The 20104-nt window shown below is 36.0% G+C and overlaps 1 protein-coding gene across 21 annotated transcripts in view; it reads left to right on the top strand.

The window, feature by feature from the left end:
• Sox6 (SRY-box transcription factor 6) overlaps window positions 1-20104 on the top strand; it is a 570577-nt gene that overhangs the window by 513586 nt on the left and 36887 nt on the right. For all 21 annotated transcript variants that reach the window (XM_077798166.1, XM_026399004.2, XM_077798165.1 and 18 more), the window contains one exon: window positions 15093-15201. In XM_077798166.1, the coding sequence (XP_077654292.1) occupies window positions 15093-15201 (109 nt within the window). The remainder of the gene's footprint in view (window positions 1-15092; window positions 15202-20104) is intronic.

Here is a 20104-nt window from a genome sequence, read left to right on the forward strand (position 1 = left end):
TCTGATACAGGGCAAGAAGGCTGGCTGGCCCTATGAGGCTTTTTGTTTTGATGGTTGTTTTTGCTTTTTGTTTGGTCATCACCTCACCTAGAGAAAAGAAAAATTTTGATCATAATATAAATTTGAATGTTTTATTTAATTAGTAAAAAACAGATTTAGTCTTTTTTGGTTTTGCTTTCCTTCATATCAAATATGGTGGAAGAGTTAAATAAGAGCTACATTCTTAAACTTTTATATCATGTTTAAGTATCATTATATTCAGGACTTTCTTATGTCATTAATTGGTCTGAAAGAATCACTGCAAATTCTATAAAGATTTTAAAACTCTGATAATTATAATGTTCACATGGGAAGTTGTTTGCTCTATGAATAACTGCGGTTTTTTTGAGACTGTGCAAATCCATTTTAGGTAAGTATCATTAGACAATCTTTGAAACTGACTGAACAATCTTCCTGCCTCATAACCTATTCTGGCTAATTTTCTCCTGGACTCAGCAGAAAATAGAGAAGGACCAGGAGAACCGTTATCCAAGCTTTAGGAATAAACTTGTAGTTGTTTACTGGTGGTCCTTTGTTAGAGCCCTTAGAGGAGTTGCTTTTATTTCATGTAGATGACCTGTGGTCTAGCTGGATACCATTTCGAATTCTGTAGGAACAGTTGTTTAGTTACATTGAACATTGTTTAATTCTGCCACGTGACCAGCACGTGAGCTTCATAAAAGAAGGTTCGATGCATAAAAAATTGCTAGTGAGTCTTAAAATTAAAGAGACAAACTCTCATTACCTTTATTCCCAGCTCCGAGACGGCTTCTCCTAGCTCTGGCCTCCAGCCACCTAATGTGGTGGTGAGATTTACAGAAGAGGCTAGCGAGAGAGGGAGCGCATGCCAGGGAGTGAGCTTTTATTGGGGAACAAAAAAATTCAAGGAAAAATCCCATCCAATGAAGATTAAGGGGGGCAGCATCCCAAGGTCAGGGCCAAAGATTGGATCTTTAGGTCAGTGGCCAGGCACGCTTCTGCATGGACAAGCCCTTGTACCTGGGACAGGGTGGAGGGAAGGCTCTGACACCTTTGTATCTAAGTGCCTCTCACCCAGCCAGGGAGGTAACTCAAATCACGTGCAAGGATGGCCTCCCATATTTAATTACATAATATTAGACCAGGAATTCAGATTCTACTGTTTAAAATATCTCAGTATTTAGTTCTCAAACTTGAATTATCCTAGGAAGTTCTAATATATGAATTAAGTCATAAATTCAGCTCCAATGCTATTATCATCTTGATATTTAAATTGCTGAACATGAAGCTGAAGATTGACTCTGAGTTATTGAGAAACAAAGTTGGTTCAGTCTCTACCCTCATTGTCATGGCCTGTTATATACTGCATTTCAATTTGTAATTTCTGAATGTGCAGAGGACAACCATTTCTCCCCAATACAATGAGTAAGAAACTCTACTCAAATGTACTTTAAGTTGGAAATACTTCAAGTTTGTGTCAATTAGCCAGTTGTAAAAACAGGTGATTTCAATTTATATTTATTTATCTATTTTTTTCATTTATAGATACAGTGAAAGGGAATAATAAGCACTCGGCCCATGCGCTGCTTGCAGCCTCTCTGATGACAAATGACTGATGGGTGTAAAGCCCATACCTCATTTACATCACAGGCATACTGTACTCTACTTGGAATATTAGTTTCTTGGGTTGACAGTGTTGTTTAATACACACAATGATCAGCACATTTTTAAAGACTGCAATAATCATAGGAATGTAGCAGTGATATGGGAACAATAGGAAATAGCAAGGCATAACGACATACCCATCATTGTTCTGTTCTCATCCTTCCTAACAAGTTTGGTTTCCCTTGGAGTCTAACAAAGGGTTATGAATTTAGTAGAGGAAATGTGGAACTAGGTATAAGAATGATACATCTATTCCTAAGCTTCATATTCAGAGGGGAAAAAATTTTGACTACATGGGGAACAAACTGCCCTGAAAGCTTTAAGGAAATATGCATGTGCTTATATAATCTTCAAACAAGATTTGAAGCCTTTTACAAAAGTGGCCTCATTTAATCTCAAGTAAGTATGTGGATATCACAAAGAAAAAAGGAAGAGTAAGATATAGGAAATTAACTGAATCTTCAAAAATATGCAAAATTCAAATTCCTAATAAAATATTTTCTGCTATACTAATTAGCATGCAATTTACAAAATCTGTTCTTAGCATGATAACATCTTCATGGTTTTCACACATTCACTAAAAGATCATAATCTCATAGCAGTTTTTACTCACATTGTTCAAGATTTTAGCAAAAGTTCAGTCCTGATGGTATTTTACAAGCAGTTAGCATGTTCCTGTTCTATAACTATTTGCAGTATTGCCAAGTAACTCTTACACAAGGTCAATAAATAATTGTAAGCCCAGATGTTTGAAACGGATATAGCAGATACACCGAAGCCATATTTTAAATACAGCTACTTTCCCTTTGTCCTCTCATCCACTTCACAGCATTGCACTCTGCCATTTTCAGTTCTCTTCTAATTAAACCTAGATGCCTGTTCGGCGTGTATGTGTTCCCACACGTGCCCCTCTCATATGCACTGTGAAGAGACATCCCGTGTCATTGTTGCTGACTTGAGATATTCCAACAAGAAATTTGACTTGTTCAAATTGAACTGTAGCATTCTTTTTTCTTTTGAACTATAGCATTCTTTGTCCCTTCAGTTCACCTACTAATAAGGAAATTACTCAGATTGAGACATGATTTCCCACTTCACATAGCAAATAACCAGTGTGTGTAAGCTCCCTGCCTGGACTGACTTTCCTCATTTCTGTGTCCCTTCATTGAGACACTAAAGCAAGCTTTCATCCAGTGTTGCTAAATACAGCAAAAGAAATTAGGTATTAGGAAAAACCAGGAACATTATTAAATTTGCTTTTGAAATAGAGATGCTATTTAATTTTCAGGAACTAAAAAAAGAAAGTGAGTAAAAAATATAATTTTGCTTACTTCAGCTTTAGTTTAAAATTCCATATAAGAGGTTGTGAGGGGAATGGGAAAAAAAAAACAAGGAGAGAAATGAATTACAGTAGATGGGGTAGAGAGAGAAGATGGGAGGGGAGGGGAGGGGGGATAGTAGAGGATAGGAAAGGTAGCAGAATACAACAGTTGCTAATATGGCATTATGTAACAATGTGGATGTGTAACCAATGTGATTCTGCAATCTGTATTTGGGGTAAAAATGGGAGTTCATAACCCACTTAAATCTAATGTATGAAATATGATATGTCAAGAGCTTTGTAATGTTTTGAACAACCAATTAAAAAAAGAAATTAAAATTTTTGTTAATTATCATCTCCCTATGCAGAGTTTTTGTCATGTACCTAAAAATGGTGCTTTGTAACATACATGTCTTGGATTTTTTCCCTTTGAAATACTTATACTAATTCCTAAAAAGGCTATGACATTATTAGAAAAAAGTTATTTTATTTTAATTTTACTTTTTTAAGAGATAAGAGAGTATTATGGCTATATTCAGGAATTTTTAATTTGTATCTTATTTAGTCTGGTGTACAATGTGACACCAGTTAATTGTATGTTATTTTGTGGTAACTACATGTTAACTCTGTTGGAAGTAATGGTAATTATACTGTAATTGATATCAGATCTCCCACATCTTTAGAAAACCATACAATTAACACATATCACCACAGTTGGACACTATCTTTTGTCCTTTGTAATGTTGCCATATTGAAGTATTATTTTGAATAGAGTTCCTAAATATTTTCTTCTTTTAAACTCATTTAAAATTTTCAATTTCCAAAGGACTTTTTAAAAATTTTTATTAAATGAAAGCATAGTTTCTGAATTTTTAGTTTACTCAACCTTTAAAAAAAAAAACACTTCCACAATCAGGCAGGGTTAAGTTTATTTTTTATTGAAAATTCATTTGTGACTTCCTTTGACCTTATTAGTACTTCCTTTTTCCTAGAAAGAAGATAATAATAAAATATGCAAAATCTTAATTTCAAGGAGTTAATCACTCTTTTTTTTTCACTGAAGAGAGGCCCTTCTTCTTAGCAGCAATGTTTACACTCATGTTACTTTTCTTACAAACTAAAAAGGGATGTATTCTGTGTGCATACCTCCATAGCGAATACCAAACTAGGGATGTGGAGGCATATTTAAACCAAATTCAGGTTAAAACAATTTCCCTCTGGTTTTTCCTCTCCTTCCTTTGCCTTTCTGCTGCTATGTCCCTTCCCTTCAATTGCTTTTGCCTATAGTGGGGACAGAATTTCAGAAGTAGCAAATAAATGCTTTCTGGCAGAGTGTGACTGTGGTTTGGTTGGCTTATTTGACAAATGGATTATTTTTTAGTGCTTTCCTTGAGAATATGAATAATTACTCAAGAATTTTTTATGACATGGCAAAGTGATTTTGCTAGTGTGTGCTGCAGTGTAGATCTGAGAGCAAAAAAGTCAAGTATCATAGAATCATGAAATTTTAGGACTGGAAGAAACCATGGAGATAAATTAATTCAACTCCCTCATTTCATAGATGAGGTAAATGGGGACTAGCATAGTTTGTAAGAGTACAAAGTGACTCAGTGAAAGAAGTAGGACTGAGATCTGGAGGCTGAGGCATGTTCTGGGTCCATTTACTTGTGGCTTCAGGGCTTCAGGTAAGCACCCTAACCTTCCAGGCTCAGGGCTCTGAATGAAGAGGCTTTTACATTTCCTCCTGGCACTGAAGCTTCCTGATTTTTTTTCTTTAAGATATATGTTATTTTTGTAACATATTTCTTTAAATTATAGGAGAATCTCAGGGGATTTATTTATACATTTCATAAATTACAACAAATGCTTGGTAGTAATGTTTTACATTTTTCTACCTTTTATGTTTATGTTTCTGCAAGAAAAAAATCTTCCAAATTATCAGTTTGCCAGATAAAATTGAAATAGTTATATTTTTGAAGAAAATATTCATTCTTTTGGTTTATATAGCTTTGATGTCTTCAACTTGAATTAATTGCACCTGTGTTTCCACAAACAATATTTTTAAAATATGCATCATAAATTAAATAGGTATTGGAATCAAATTGCCTAGATTCTGAACTAGGTAGAATTCCCAGGATATCTTTTTTTTTTTTTTTTTTTGACAAAGACATTTGCTTAACTGGCCATTAATTTTATTGTGATAACTTTTTTTCATATGGTAAATGTTAGAATAACAAAGTCTTATTGGTGGTTTACGTGGAGATAAAGTTCTCCAGTTTTTAAATCATGTGTTCAGTTTTAATAGGAGTTTGTATAATTTTACAATGGAACTTCTTGTGAACTTGTTACTGAAGCAAATAGTTAACCAGAGAATATGCAGGAACAAATCTGCATCATGCCTCTCTATACACAAATAAAAAGTTGAAACCACATATAAGTGGGAGTTGGGCTGCCACACAACTGGATTTGCTTAAATCTGAATGCTTTATAACTCTACTTGGGAGTTGCAAACCTATAAATAACCTTGCAATTGGTTAAAACCATATTAAAACCATATGAATGAGACAGAAAGCATTTGGTTAAAGGGGTTCAGTAAGCACTATAATCCTGATGAAACTAATTTAATTCAGTGGTTCCCAAGGCTAAAAGGTTCTCATATCTTCAGAGTTAATGCTACTGTATCATTTATCATCTGATGGCCAATGACAAGAGTCTAAGTGTGTGTTATAGGAGATGTAAGGATGATCTTGTTGCCAGGGTTGTGGAGACAGAACTTGCTTAGTTTGGTGTACTCTTCAAATCCTAAGGGAAACTTGTCATACATCACTTGAGAATGTTTTTGAAAGTTCCATAAAACATATCCACAAGAAGCTCTGCAGACATTAGTTCATTTCAGTAGGCCTGTGCTGCCTGCTTCTCCTCTTGCCAGGCACAGTGCTAGCTGGGGATAGGGAGGGTCATAAGACACTTTCCCTCCCCCAAGGAGCTTAAGATCTAGTGGCATATATCAGTATGTTGAGAGGAAATCTGAGAAGCTTATGCTAGTCTTTATTTTTTCTTTTTCATGCCTCAAGTATAAGTCTTCTGGTTTGGGAAAACTTGCCAAGCCCTTGCAAGTCTTCCTTCCTTCTAAGCAAGAACTTTCTCTTTTGAAGAATCATATATAGGTAGGTAGATACTTACATACATATATACACGTGTACCTACGTACATACATACTTACAAACATAAATACAGACATAGAACTTTCAACAGATAGAACCACTACTAGGTCCTAGTGGCAAAAGCTTCCAGAGAATCTACTAGGATGTCATCTCCAAAATTTGCTGCTTTATTATCTGATAATTTTTGGCCAGCAGCAAGAATTTTTTGTGTGGGTTATAGGAGATGTAGTTACCATTTTACTAGTTTGCTGGGGCTATCATAACAAAATATCACAAACTGGGAAACCTAAAGAACAGAAGTTTATTTTAACTTAAAGAACAGAAAGTTATTTTCTTCCATTTCTGCAAGTTGGAAGTCCAGGATCAAAGTGTCAGTAGATTTGGTGTCTCCTAAGGCCTCATTCTTTGGCTTGTATATAGACATCTATTTTCTGTGTCCTGGCATGGTCTTTCCTCAGTGTACACACATCCTTTGGGTTTCTTTTTGTGTCCAAATTTCCTCCTTTTATAAAGATATAGTCAGATTGAATTAGTGCCCACCCTAACAGCCTCATTGCAACTGATCACTTCTTCAAAGGCCCTGTCTCCAAATATAGTCACATTCTGAGGTACTAGAGGTTAGGTCTTCAATTTGAGAATTTTTGAAGGACACAATTCAACCAAAAACAGCTATTTTTGATTAGCTTGTATATTCTCAAACACTTGTGATCCCCACCCCTGTTTGACCAAATGCTTTATTTCTCTGTTGTGTTTCCCTAGGAAAACTCTTATTTCTTATTTCTCAAGAGGAATTAAACTGAAATCAATATTATTTTATTTAAGTTTATTCTGTTGTCCTTTCATAATATATTGGCATTTTTAATTCAAAAAGTGAATTACTAAGCAGTACAAGAGATGTTCAAGGGAAAATGGGGGGAGGGCGGGCAGTTGAAATTCTAGGGAAAAAGTCTTAGGGAAAGGCAAAGCACTTACAAATAATTACTTTCATATAATAAAACTAAGGTAGATTTCCTGTATCTCTCCACTACACCATCCTTGACCAAGAGATTATTTTATTGTTTCTTTTACTTGCATACCTTCTTTATATTTATCTATCTTTCAATCATATTTCACTGCTTTTTATAAAGATCTGAAAATTAACTTCATTGTATCTAAAAGTAAAATGAAAAGAAGGGAGGGAAATAATTTTACCAGGATTATCAGGATTTATCTTCTGACTGCCTAAAATACCTCATGAGAGGCACTTATGATGTGAAGATAATAAGATATGGACATTGCCATTTCAGAACAAATCAAGGAGCCATATAAACAGAAATATAAATAAATAATTATAATATACTTGTTAATAAGTGTAATATGATGCTGGGACAAAAGAAGGGAGTGAGAGGTTCTACCTGGGACTGGTGAAAGGAAGTCAACAAAAGATTTTGTTGAGAAAAAATGCTTTAATGGAGCTTTAAAAGGATTAGTTGTGATGAATCAGAAAGGGCAAAGCATTCTGGGAGGAAAGAATTGTAAATGGAAATACACAGAGCTGTGGAATATCACATTTAGGAAACTTCAAGAAGTTCCATTTTATCAGAATAGGGAATATAAACTGGAATGAGTCAAACATGAAGCTGGTAAGAGGAGCAGGAACCATATCATTAAAGGTCATACAAGCTATCCGTACAAGCTTGTTTCTTACCATGCAGTGGGTGGGGAACCTTTGAGGGCCAAAAAAGTAGACAATAACAAAGATCCAGCTACTACATGGTTAGTAGGGTTGAGATCTGAATTTAGTTGTGAGATCCTTAGCAGCTAAGACTAAAAGAATACATCTTTGATTATATAGTTCCATTTGGCAGGAAAATGGATATTGGCCTTTGGATCAGGACACTATCTTCATTAGTGTTTAGCTTTGAAACATTTAGTAAATACTAAATAATATATTTAGCAGAAGTGGATATTTTAGGAATTGCTTTTTTTTTTTTTTTTGCAAGGCACTCACACACGCAATCTCTCATTTAATCATTAACAACCCTGTAGCATGAGCATTTTCTATCCCATTTTATGAATGAGGGAATGGGCTCAGAGAGATCACATGGTAAGTAAGTTGTAGGGTTATGATTCTCAATTCACCTCAGCACAAATACCTACCCAAATTTTGTTTAAATGACTTAAATAAAAATACAGAAACTTTTTTGAGCCTCACATTTTTTCCTTATAAAATTAATAGCAAGAGTAGTATTTTCCTTGAATCATTGGTGTGAGGTAAAAATACTCGTTGGAAAGACCTTTGTACCAGCAGCTGATCTGTAAGTGGCACCCTAGCCGACCACTAGTTGAAAGGTGCATTTGTGCTCTGTGGGCAAAACACTGTTGGAAAATTCAGCCCTTAGCTACATCATGAGTCCTAGCACAATTTTAGTGTTAAGGATGTATTAAGAGCCAGACAAATTAATAGTTTGGGCTGACAAAATGTTATTTAACAATGAGATTCAATAATGAACTTCATTTCTCCCAGCCAGAGTCTTTATTATCATGATTACTGACTCTGAAACCATCAAAATGTCACTATGAAAGTAAATTCCAGTGCCTCTAAAATACCTTCCTCCAAAAAGAATCACCTTTTAAAAAGCAGATGTGGTTGCTTTCCAACATAAAGCCTACAGTTTTTGATCCTTCATTAAATTATTAAGTGTAAAATAAAGAATATAAAATAAAGGATGATAAAGTGACAGTTTGTTGAGGCAATAAAAAGGAAACCAAACATGTGGTTAAGTAACATCTCATGAGAATCACATCATGGCAAAATCAAGGAATTAGAGCATGTCATTCAGAGTAAAAGACAGAGTATTGGTCAAATCATGTGTCATTGTCCTGCTTTCAAAACAATACAAACAAAACAAAACAAAACTTTTTACTTGGAAATAGATACTGTTTTATAAACAGTATTAAATTCAGTATTAATCTACCATGCCTTTATGGTACGTGATGTCTCCTTTAACTAGTGTTTCTCAAAGACTTAAGCAAAGATGCAAGTATTTACCTGCAGAAATTCCAAGTTAGAATTCACATTAAGTCATATAATCAAATGCATTTTTCTATTGCAGTCTTTTAAAGTTATTTCTCTCTCTTGTAAAATATTTAAGGTGTTTTTCTGGATTTCCTTTTTCTGATTATTATTGCTTAGATATATGACCAATACAGTGTGGAGTGTTGAGTCTAAACATGTCTTTTATAACCATTAAAAATTACAGAATTAGTAGTTTTTGATCCTTTGGGGCTCTCTCTTATACAGTGTATTTTTTATTTTTGTAGGTAAATAAATTATGTGGCCTTATATAAACTTGCAAGTATTTATTGACACTAATACTAAACACTGTGTAAAATATATTTTTTTAAAAAAAAGGTCTAAGATATAGTCCCTGGCTTGTAAAATCTTTTGGTATTGCTAGGGTAGACTTGGCAGTGTACATGAGCCAATTTGTTAATATAGTATCTTAAATTAATCTCTAATTTGTTAACATAGTATCTTAAAAGCTGGGGGGTAGCTGAAATGCAATAGCAAATAAGAAGGTCTGAAAAGTTCTGAATTAGAGACATGAAGTAGAAGAATATAAGGAAGGTGTGTGAGGAGATCAACTGGGGAGGACAGTGCAGGCAGATCAGAGGAAAATGCAGCCATGAGTTTGGTATGTAGACTGGAAAGCGCTCAGGTAGTTAGAGATGACAGAAAGGTGTCAAGGGGAGGGACCACAGCAAGAGCTCTATTAGAAGGAAAATCAGCAACCCTGGATGATTGACTAGACAGAGAAGGACAAGGAAAGTAGTGAGGCAATTGTGCTGGCCAGTTGGCGTTGACATAAACACAGGACAGGAAGGAAACTGGATAAGGGGAATGCTGCTTTTGCAGGGAAGTCTTTACTTTTAATTTAGGAAAGCATTTTCTTGGGTCATAGATCTACTAAAATATACAAGTAGCAATCAGATGTCCAGAAAGATTGAAGTTTGGAGCTGGTATGAAAATAATAAGACTTCATTCAGCAAGCACTCAATAACTTAGATAGAGTTGAAACTTTGAGGATAGACACTATCTGAAAACACTATCTGTGGTGGCCTTACAGAATTTCTATTCATGATACACATATTTTTTATTTCTCAAAAATTCTGCTTCAGGAGTTCACAAAAAATGTGATGGGATTTCAGTATTAATCTTTCCTACAAAATTCCTTATTACAAATTGGAAGTTTTGGGAAAGTCTTTAATATTTAAATGTGTATTTAGGTATGTAACAATAAAATCTTGTTTACTTAAAAAGAATCATACTAGATTCTCCATGTTAGAAGATAGGTACTACTAAATCCATGATTATATGAGTGTAGAATTTTGGTTTTAATGTCTTCTATCTATATAAATAGAATATCTGGCAATTAGTTAATAACATACATTTAAGTTTATTTAAGAGAGGCAAGGCAATGTAGAGAGCATCCTAATTATAATGTATTTTACATAAGAAAATAATACAAGATGATTATTTTTTACTCATTTTAACAACAATATAACTAATGACCCCCTGATCATTTGTTGTGTGGCTGCTATGAATGACCCCATATTCAGAAATTCCTTAGAAATAAGCTTTTGAATAAAGATTGGTTGGTACAGTGCTTCTCATTTGGGCCATTGGCATAAAATATATCCCATCATTGTCTAGATATATGTACTTAAATGAAATATATTTGCAAAGCAACAAACAAAAAGCTTCTCTCAGCATGTGCCATTTTCCCTTTCAGATTATAGAAAAAGGGACCCTGTTTACAGAATTTGTGGCAGGGTATAGGCTGGTCAGTTTTGGTAAATCCAGAGGAAAGGTGCCCGGCACATTATTATGTTGGTGTGTTGTTTTTTAGGCGATGGCCGCAATCAGTCATCTTGCATATGGTTTGAAAAAGGCTTGTCTGGCTGGCAAGCAAACTGTTATTTAAGTACACAATCCACTCCACTACTGAAACAGTTTTGCCAAACTTATCCAAGTATTCTCACATGCTTAAAGATGGTATAAATATCATTTATTGCTAGCAGTTTTCTTCAGACTATATGGAATGTCTTCCTGCTGCCTGATCTAAGTGTCCCAGTTTACATTATGGCCTTTACTGCCTCTGTTTGATGGAGTGATCAGTAAAAATTTAATGACACTATAAAATAATAAAAATGTCATTAATTTACCACGGATCTTGGATGCAGTGGTTGTAAAGTTACATTAATAAACAGAATATTTTTTACAACAAAAAGCATTGTTACGTGGGAACGTATAAATAACACACATAAATTTAAGAGCAATTTTACTGTTAGCACACACATTATTATGGAATAGCCAATAAGTGTATAAAACATAGTATATAAAATTTTATTAAAATATACTGTGCACATCAAAAATTCAGCTTTTATCTAAGTGCAAAGAAAAGCCATTATTGTGTGCTTACTGTTTCATTGCTGTTCTTTCCCCGGATCACAATTTTACATTTGTTGCAAGTAAGAGGAAGTAGATTTTTTTTTTCCCTCTATGAAAACAAACCTCTGGTCTTTTAGTTACCCCAAATCCATTCTCTCTCTCCACTGATGCAAAGACATAATTGATCAATCTTGCCATGGTAGGGAGGGAAAAGTTGCTAATTTAATGCAAAGTTAAAAATAATGCCTGAGGAGTTGAATGGTTTGTTCAGTGACTCTGGAAATAAGGGATAATAATGCAGTAGTCTATCTGTCATCAGTGAAGCTGCCCCGTCATTGACTCTGATAATATGTGAAGATGATGGATGCTACCATCTTGTGGCTTGTAACATTTAACATTCATCAGCTCTCACTAAAGGGGGCTTTATCATTTAAATATCTTTATTTAATATGCAACATCTACCTCATACATCATAATTTCAAAGCACTTAGAGAGCCAACAGTCCAACAACACGGCAGAGCTGACTTTAATTTTTTCAATAACTTTTATGTTGACTGCATGTTTGTGACTGACAATGCATAAGTAAGTGTCTTATCACATTGCTGCATGTAAAATGTACATTTCACTGTCAACATGAAGATGGGGAAGTGGGGTATCGGGATTAAATTAGCATTGAGATATTTTTATTATGTCTCCAAAATATCCTACTTGGGAGCTATGTACCTTGTGAGGGCTGGTTCAAATGTGTGGCAGAAATTTGGACTTAAGAACTTGCCACCCACTGCCTATATTTGTTCCATATAGGGGCGTACCCATTGGCATGTAATGGTCAGAAGTTTAAACTTCTTGGAACTAAAGTATCTCTCTGTTCATGTTCACATCCTGTATTTACTAGGCTTGTGTTCATCCTCATTGGTAAAATTTTGCTTAGCTCAGCTGCCCAGACCTAACTTGTAGACATCAGGCCCTCTTATCGTATGGTTATGTGGCTGGAAAATAAATATTCTGAGCTATTCTTTGAAGAAAAGAAGAAAATCTTCTGGGAGACGAGGTGGGAATTTATATGAAAGGGCATGGCTTTGCAGAGTCCTGCTTTAATCTCAAACACAGTGCTTAATATTATCAAATTTAAAATGCAACCCAGTGCCCTAAACAATTTTTATCATTGATTTATTTTCTGTCTATTTAACAAGTTTTTCATGGAATATTCTTCCTTGTCTTCTATGCTGTCAAAATATTGATATTTTATAGGGAAAGTATCTTTGCAAAAGAATTTTTTTCAATGAAGTCAGAAAAATGTATGACTTCAAAGACACTGTGAATGTGTTGTTGAATGTTCTGGATGTTTTTTGTTATGATTAAAAACAAGCTGATACTACTGAATTGTGAGTGCACTTCATTTTTATAAAAGAAAAGATATTATCATCATGTAAGCTTTGTTGTCTTAGGATTTTACAAACCATGGCATGTAATTTTCCCTCTTCTCCTTCCTTGTCAAAATATTGATATTCTTTCAGGAACTTTATTTATTTTATTTTTTTTTACTGAGAATATTTTCTGGTAAAATCAAAGAGAATGAATGACTAGAAAGATACTTGAAATATGCATATTGATAGGTAGCACGGTCTGTTGATTTTCAGAGAAAGTTGTTTTTCCCCCCATAAAAATACAGTTAAAGGTTGCTCTTCCAAGAAGATTGCAGGTGTCACATCAAAACTCCTTTTGCATTTAACATAGGGAAAGCATTCACATGCAAATATCTCAAATGCGAAACAATGTGATAAAACAAAGGTTGAATATTTTGCTTTCCCTGATACTACTCATCTTCACTTTAATTCTTTTTCTTTACATCATGACAACTGGAAGTGCTACTCAAAAATAGGAATTGGCTGATTAAAAGCAGCTGTCCTCCCCCTGACAATGTGTGAAACTCCCACATGGCTTGTGGTTGCTTTCTGTTGTGTCCTGCATCTGGGTTAATTTGTTCTTGGGCAACAGTGTTTTCACATAAGAAGATATTAGGGAACTGTACTTGATTTGGTTTTTATTTTCATTCTGTCTTTTTAAAAAAGTGTTGTATTTTCAGAGGTTTCCCCACATATTGCTATTAAAACAAGTTACCATTACCCAGTTCAAGAAATTCATGATTATAATTTTTGTTGCAAATCTTTCATGGAAATGGTGCTAGATTAAGGCAAGGTTTATGCTGTGTTTTCCTCCAACACGGATTTCAACAAATTCCATGATGAAGGGGAACTGGAAGACTTCCTGCACAATTTGACTGATGGGAATTAATTATAGAAATATAATGATATTCAAAAATAATCATATTAGAAAGCACAAATGTAGTGAGACTGTACAAATGAGGCACAGCCTCTATCAAGTAATTGTATGTTTGCTCTTTAAGAATATTTCCAAGTTTCTAAACATCTTAGAGAAGAGAACACTCAGAGTGTTTCCATCTAATGCCGAACATGCTCAGTACAGAACTAGGTCATTGAACAATAGACTGAACAGCAATCAGCACTCTACTGCTGCATAATGCATTAAGTATAACATGCAGAAACCATTCCCGGAGCTGGAAGCTGCTATTTCATGTCTGTAAATTCAAGCTGACATGACATTTAATATTGTTTCATAGTAATGAACAACAAGGTTTCATTCATTCATAAGCATAACACAAAGCCAAGTTTGAGTCTGGAGAGTAGAAAGGAGGCGAGAGGGGGGACACGTGCTGGGTTTCTGCAGACAAGAACACCATATTAATGATGGTCAATGAGCCCTCTGCCACTGATCCAGAGAGCTGTAGAGCTCTGTTCGCTGTGATGCTTTGTCAGACTCTTGATCCTAGAAAACGGGTGAACATGCAAAGCTCCTCTGGCCTAAAGGGGCAGGGTATTTAACTTACCTGGCTTCCTGACAGGCTAGGTGTGACATCTTTTCAGTTCTCAGGAAGTCACAGGTGAAACTCATAGGCAAAACAATAGTCTCAATGCCATCTTCTAGTCTACCTGCTTTGAGAGATTGGTTTTTGAAATCTGGTGCATAAAATTCTAATTTGAATTTCCCCAGGAACACCAATGCAAAGTATGATCTATAAGTGGGAAAATTCCTCTCCCATTAAATGTAGCAGTGTATTTTAATAAGAACTGCTCTTTCAAGTTTTTGAACATGTATCTCAACTCTCTCAATTGCATTCCTTTTAGATTATGGGAACAAATCCAATACAGAAGAGATGTGCAGAGCAGCTCTGGCAGGTTCCCATTTCAGGTTTACTTTCCTTAAAGGTATTATGGTTTAGATGCTGTCACTGCTCTCAGTGCCACATCAGGCATTACAAGAAGGTTCCTGAAAGATTTTTCAGAACTCAAATGGATCAGAAACCATGTTTGCAAATCCAAGTTCTACCTATTTCGAAAGATAGAAACTGGAAGGAAAAAAGTGGCTGCTTTGGAAGCTAGAATAAACCTCTGATTATTCTTTCCTCTAGGAAAGAACGCGCTTTGAGAATTTGGGGCCCCAGTTAACAGGAAAATCAAATGAAGATGGAAAGCTGGGCCCAGGTGTCATCGACCTTACTCGGCCAGAAGATGCAGAGGGTGAGTATCTTTTCTGTAGCTCTTTTCTGCGGCTCTGTGTGTTTCTTAAGATGTCTGAGGAGGATGTAAGATTTTCATGGCCTTTCTTGGGAGTCAGTCACCAGCTAGATTTGTGGCAAAGAGAAGAAATGTTGGTCTTCAGTATACATTATAGTTGAGGACTTTGAGAAGCTGCTAGATCCGATATTACTGAACATATAGCAATCAAAGTACTCCCAGATGCCATTTTACCATTTTAAAATAAAAAGACCCTCTACATTCTAATGAACAACAGCCTTCTGTGTTTCATCCACGCCAGTGCATTCTTGTTAAGGAAGTGGGGGAGAAAAAGAAGAAACAAAGGAGGAGTTGTATTTCTCTTTTTTCTCTTAGTTCCAAATCAAGTAATTCCTAGTGCAGTCAAACCATTTGGGGGACTAAATATTGGTTTGTAGCAAATTTGGCACAAACTTTTCAGTTGTTTAGGAATGGCCCAGCCTGTACCATTCACTAACCATCACTGAAGGCACTAACCATCACTGAAGTCTGCTGAAAGTCTGGGTGGAAAGAGCCACCTTCTGAGAATGTTTACCTACAGCACCATCGATGCCTGTCCGCCTTTCTTCCTTTTTTGTTTGTTTGTCTTAAATGCACAAGCAGCACATCAGCAGAAATTGCTCCCTGGAGGCCGGGTACAATTTATAGGTTAGGTCAGCACTTCGGTAGTAATGTTGCCTGGTTATTTACTGTGTCATCACAGAGTTGGGACTGGTTTTCCCGTTAGCTGTTTCTTTGGCAGAATCTGTCCCACCAGTCAAGGAAGATTAATTTGTTCTCTTCAGAGTAACGCGATACTTCACCCATCTTGGGTCCCTGCTAAAATCCTTTTTTAGCTTGAGGGGAAGAATCTTACTAGTATCCCTTTTACTGGCAGGATTTCTTCCAGGACCCTAATCCCTTGAAAATACATGAAGACATTTCACAGCAGCATCTGAATCGGGCCTTCCCAGGCAGTTAGAAATCCCTGGCACAAGCACTAAGAGACATTAGGAAGCACTTTAGAGAGTTTCCAGAAGGCAGGTTTTTCATACCAGTAGAAGAGGCTAATGTTTGATGATATTCCTGAGGGCAAGGTGTTAAAATAAATTCTGATTGGAGTGTGTGTGCTGCAGGGAGGGTATTGGGGAACAAAAAGAAAGGAAAAGAAAGGAAGGGAGAGAAAGATGAGTAGGAATTGGGGTAAGGACTCAAAACTAGAGCTATACTTGTCCTCCTTGAAGAGTATGTTTCAAGAGCACATGATGTTTTCATGGTCCTTCAGAAGGTGCAGGTGTTTTATAGGTGAGGGTTGAGCTTCCTCTGTGTAGGGTGTCATGGAGTCCAAATGATGGGACTTGCATAGTTAACCAACTGACTGCATCACAGACATGGTAGCTGGCCTGAAAGTATTCAAAGAAGTGTTTCAGGCCTGTCTCATTTTAATCTTGTTGGAAGATCATACTGTGGAGCCTTTAAATATTTAAGCATATATAAGAAATAAATATTTTTATCACCTTGGAGTACTTAGTGTAGCTACAGACTAGGAGTTATAGAGTTCCACTACCTTACCCTTACTTTAATGAACTTAATCTACCATTCACCCTTTTTCAATTGGTTTCCTAATTAATTGTATACTGGCTAAAAATATAGTCAGTTGCCTTTCTGTAATGTTGATAATCAAGTTGATATTTTGTGCTTGGCAAATTAATAATCATGAAGTTATTAACTATTATAAGAGAAAAAAATTAAAACTGAACTGTAGAGAAACATATTTTGTAAAAATATCAGTGGAAATTCCATTCAACACCCAGATTGTCTAGATCCAAACCGATTTTTCTAATTACTTTTTTTAAGCAAACATTTATCAAGCACTCGCATGCCAGAGAATGTTTTTTAAATACACACTTTCTCATTTAATTTTTGTACACTCCACAAAAAAGGCATTATTATTTTTCCATTTTATAGGTGAGAACATTGAGGCTGAGAGTGATTAAGTAACTTGGTGTAGTCATATAGCTAGTAAGGATAGAGCTGAGATCTGATGCCAGGCTCAAATTTCAGCCTGCCATTATGTGTACTAGGTGCACTGATAAATATGCCAGTGCTTCGTTTTTCTGAACAAACTCCTTGTGACCTTCCTCAGTATGGCCCATTTCCTCTCCCTAAATATAGCAGGTCATGCTGTAGGCAGCTCTCATGTTACTCCGTCACACACAGCAGCAGGGCCTGCTGAGGTGTAACAGTAGAAGGGCTGTAGTGGCCCAGGAGCTTAAGAAGCGTGTGAAAACCTCCCTTCAGAAGCTTGCCCAGAGTTGCCATTGAGACCTCATGTGCTTTTGGGGGACTATGAGTTCATGAATGGAGTCAAGTTACCTGCTCTAATATGGACAGAAGTGTGGTGCTTTTGTGAGGACTGCTGGGAGGGGGAGCAGCCTTCTGCTGACTTCAGGCTGTTTCCTGGCATCTGTTCAAGTGAGAGCTGATTGCAAAGCCTGCTGGAGTTGCAGTTCATACTAAAGTCAGAGTAGATAACAGGTACACATAATACTTTGTCTACTTTTCTCCTTCCTCTTTCCCTTAGTCAGAAAACTCATAAGGAACTGAAGAATCAGAATAATGAAAAATATATTTTGCTCCTTCACAAGTCTGTGGTCCTGCAAAGCAACCAACCAACATTTCTGAGTGCCTATAGTGTGTAGGTCCCTGAAGTAAATCCTGGATAAACCATGGGAAGCAAAATAGATACGTCCCTGACCTCTTGAATCTCATGGACTAGTGAGGGAAGACAGAAAATTAAAAGGGAAATATGTACATACCTATAACATTATTATTGAGAGAAATTACCAAGAAGAGCAGGACTTCATTGCACTCTACAGAGAACTCAGAGTAAGAGCTCCTTAGGGAAGCTGAGGTAGCAGGTGAGTTCTGTGTCTCTAGCTCAGGAGGTCCCCTTCCTTCATCCTTGTGTAATCAAACTCCCTCCAGCTTTGGAATAGCATAAGGGGTTATGCCCTCACTCTATTCCTCCACCACCCTCCTATCTAGCTTCTGAAGTGACTAAATTAAGTCAGTCCAGAAAATGAGGCCCTGTTTGATCTGGCTTCCCAGGAAGATGTTTCCCAGTCATGAAAATGACAATATCACTTAGTAAGCAATTTGTAGACCTTCTTCATAGCCCTGGGCATAGAGTCAGTGAAGAAAAGGTCACCAAAAGAGGCAGCTGTGCCTGTGTATTAACCACTCATCAAAATCGAATGACAAAACCATAAGCAAGGAAAACAGAAATTAAAAATATAAAAGGCAAATGCCTTCAAAATTTTATTTTTAAAGTCCAGCTGTTATTTGGCTTGAATGTGACAAGACAGCATTTCTTGTTCACCATGATATTTATAAAGCCTCAAACTCATTGGTTCTGGAGACTTAGGAAACATGTTTAAGGTCTTGTTATACTTTGAAGTGGTTGAAGGCTTAATATGTATTGAGTATACACAATCTGTTTGCTTCCACATAGGACATGTAAGAGGACAGGACTTGATTAGTTGAGTCTGTCACTGTGTATTAAGAATGATGAACAGCTGTTGAACTTTTTGTTGACTTTCTTTGTGGCATTTCTCTTTTCCTTGTTCTGCTTGGGCAAGACTACAATTCTTATCCCGACTCTCCCAATTTCAAGGTTGCACAGTGTAGTAGAAAGGGTTCTGGCCTGGTTTGGGGGAGATTTGGATTAAAGTTCCTTTGCTAAATGACTGAAAACAAATGACTAATGCCTCCGGACTTAAGTTCTTTATCTCTTTAAGAGTCATGTTGGATTTGATTATCTCTAAGTTCTCTTCCAAATCCATGATTGCTATTAGAGTCTTCAAAAAACACTGGGTGTAGTTCTTATATGAAAAGTTGATCTATTCACAATAGGTTCCATTTGTTTCTTTCAAAGAAATAAGAGAGCAATACCTTAGAGAACTTATTTGTGCTACTTGTTGATTTGAGTTTTCATGTTCTTGGAGCTTTACTGTTTATTAATCAGAACACCTCTCCAGTAGTATTTCCCAATTATCTTTCAGAGATGGAAGCTTCTCCACTCCTCCTTTCCTTTCCTTCCCCAGCAACAGTAGTTGTGACTTAGCTTTTTAAAAGAATATATTTAAAAGAATATGTTTTCTCTCCCGATAGCTCTTCTACTAGAGGTTTCTCTTTTAAACCTAGGGTTTCATATGGTTTTGTAGTAGGGTTTGGGTAAGAAAACATTCTTCTAAAATCTTCTTAAATTTTCATATTCACTTATTGTGTCCCAGCCTGAGGAAGGCTGTACCTCATTTTGATGTGAGGAGTAGTGAAATATAAGCCTATTATTTAGGGATGAGCTCTGTATCTCTGGATAACTTTGGACCCTGAATTAGAATTGGATACAACATACCATCCTCCACATATTAAAATCTTACATTTATTTGAATGGAAATGGATATGTGCAACATGGATGCTCCTGTTTATGACTGTTGCTCTCAAGTTTATTTAGAAGTCTTTTACATATTTTCATTGAATTTGCAAATTAGATTCCAGCCAAGAGGGCATTACCCTTCTGAAAACTTCTTACACTTCTCCCCCTCCCCCCTTCTTATGGGAGTCTCTGATTGCTTCTAAGTTCTATATCAGGGTAGTTTTATTATTGTCAGTTTAAGCTTTCTGTTTATGGACAAAGAGCAGAGACTGCAATGTTTTCTCTTTTTCCTTCAAAATGCACCACTCGTAATACACATGTCCTTTCTTGAATATCCTGCTTCTCCTTTGATCCATACTCTTAGAAAAAAATCTTTGAAGCTTTTCTCATTTCTCTTCCCCTCCCTGGATTTTTACTCCTGATGGAAAAGGAAGATTGATTCCATGACTC

The sequence above is a fragment of the Urocitellus parryii genome, chromosome 4, assembly GCF_045843805.1.
Source record: "Urocitellus parryii isolate mUroPar1 chromosome 4, mUroPar1.hap1, whole genome shotgun sequence".
In the NCBI taxonomy this organism is placed as follows: domain Eukaryota; kingdom Metazoa; phylum Chordata; class Mammalia; order Rodentia; family Sciuridae; genus Urocitellus; species Urocitellus parryii.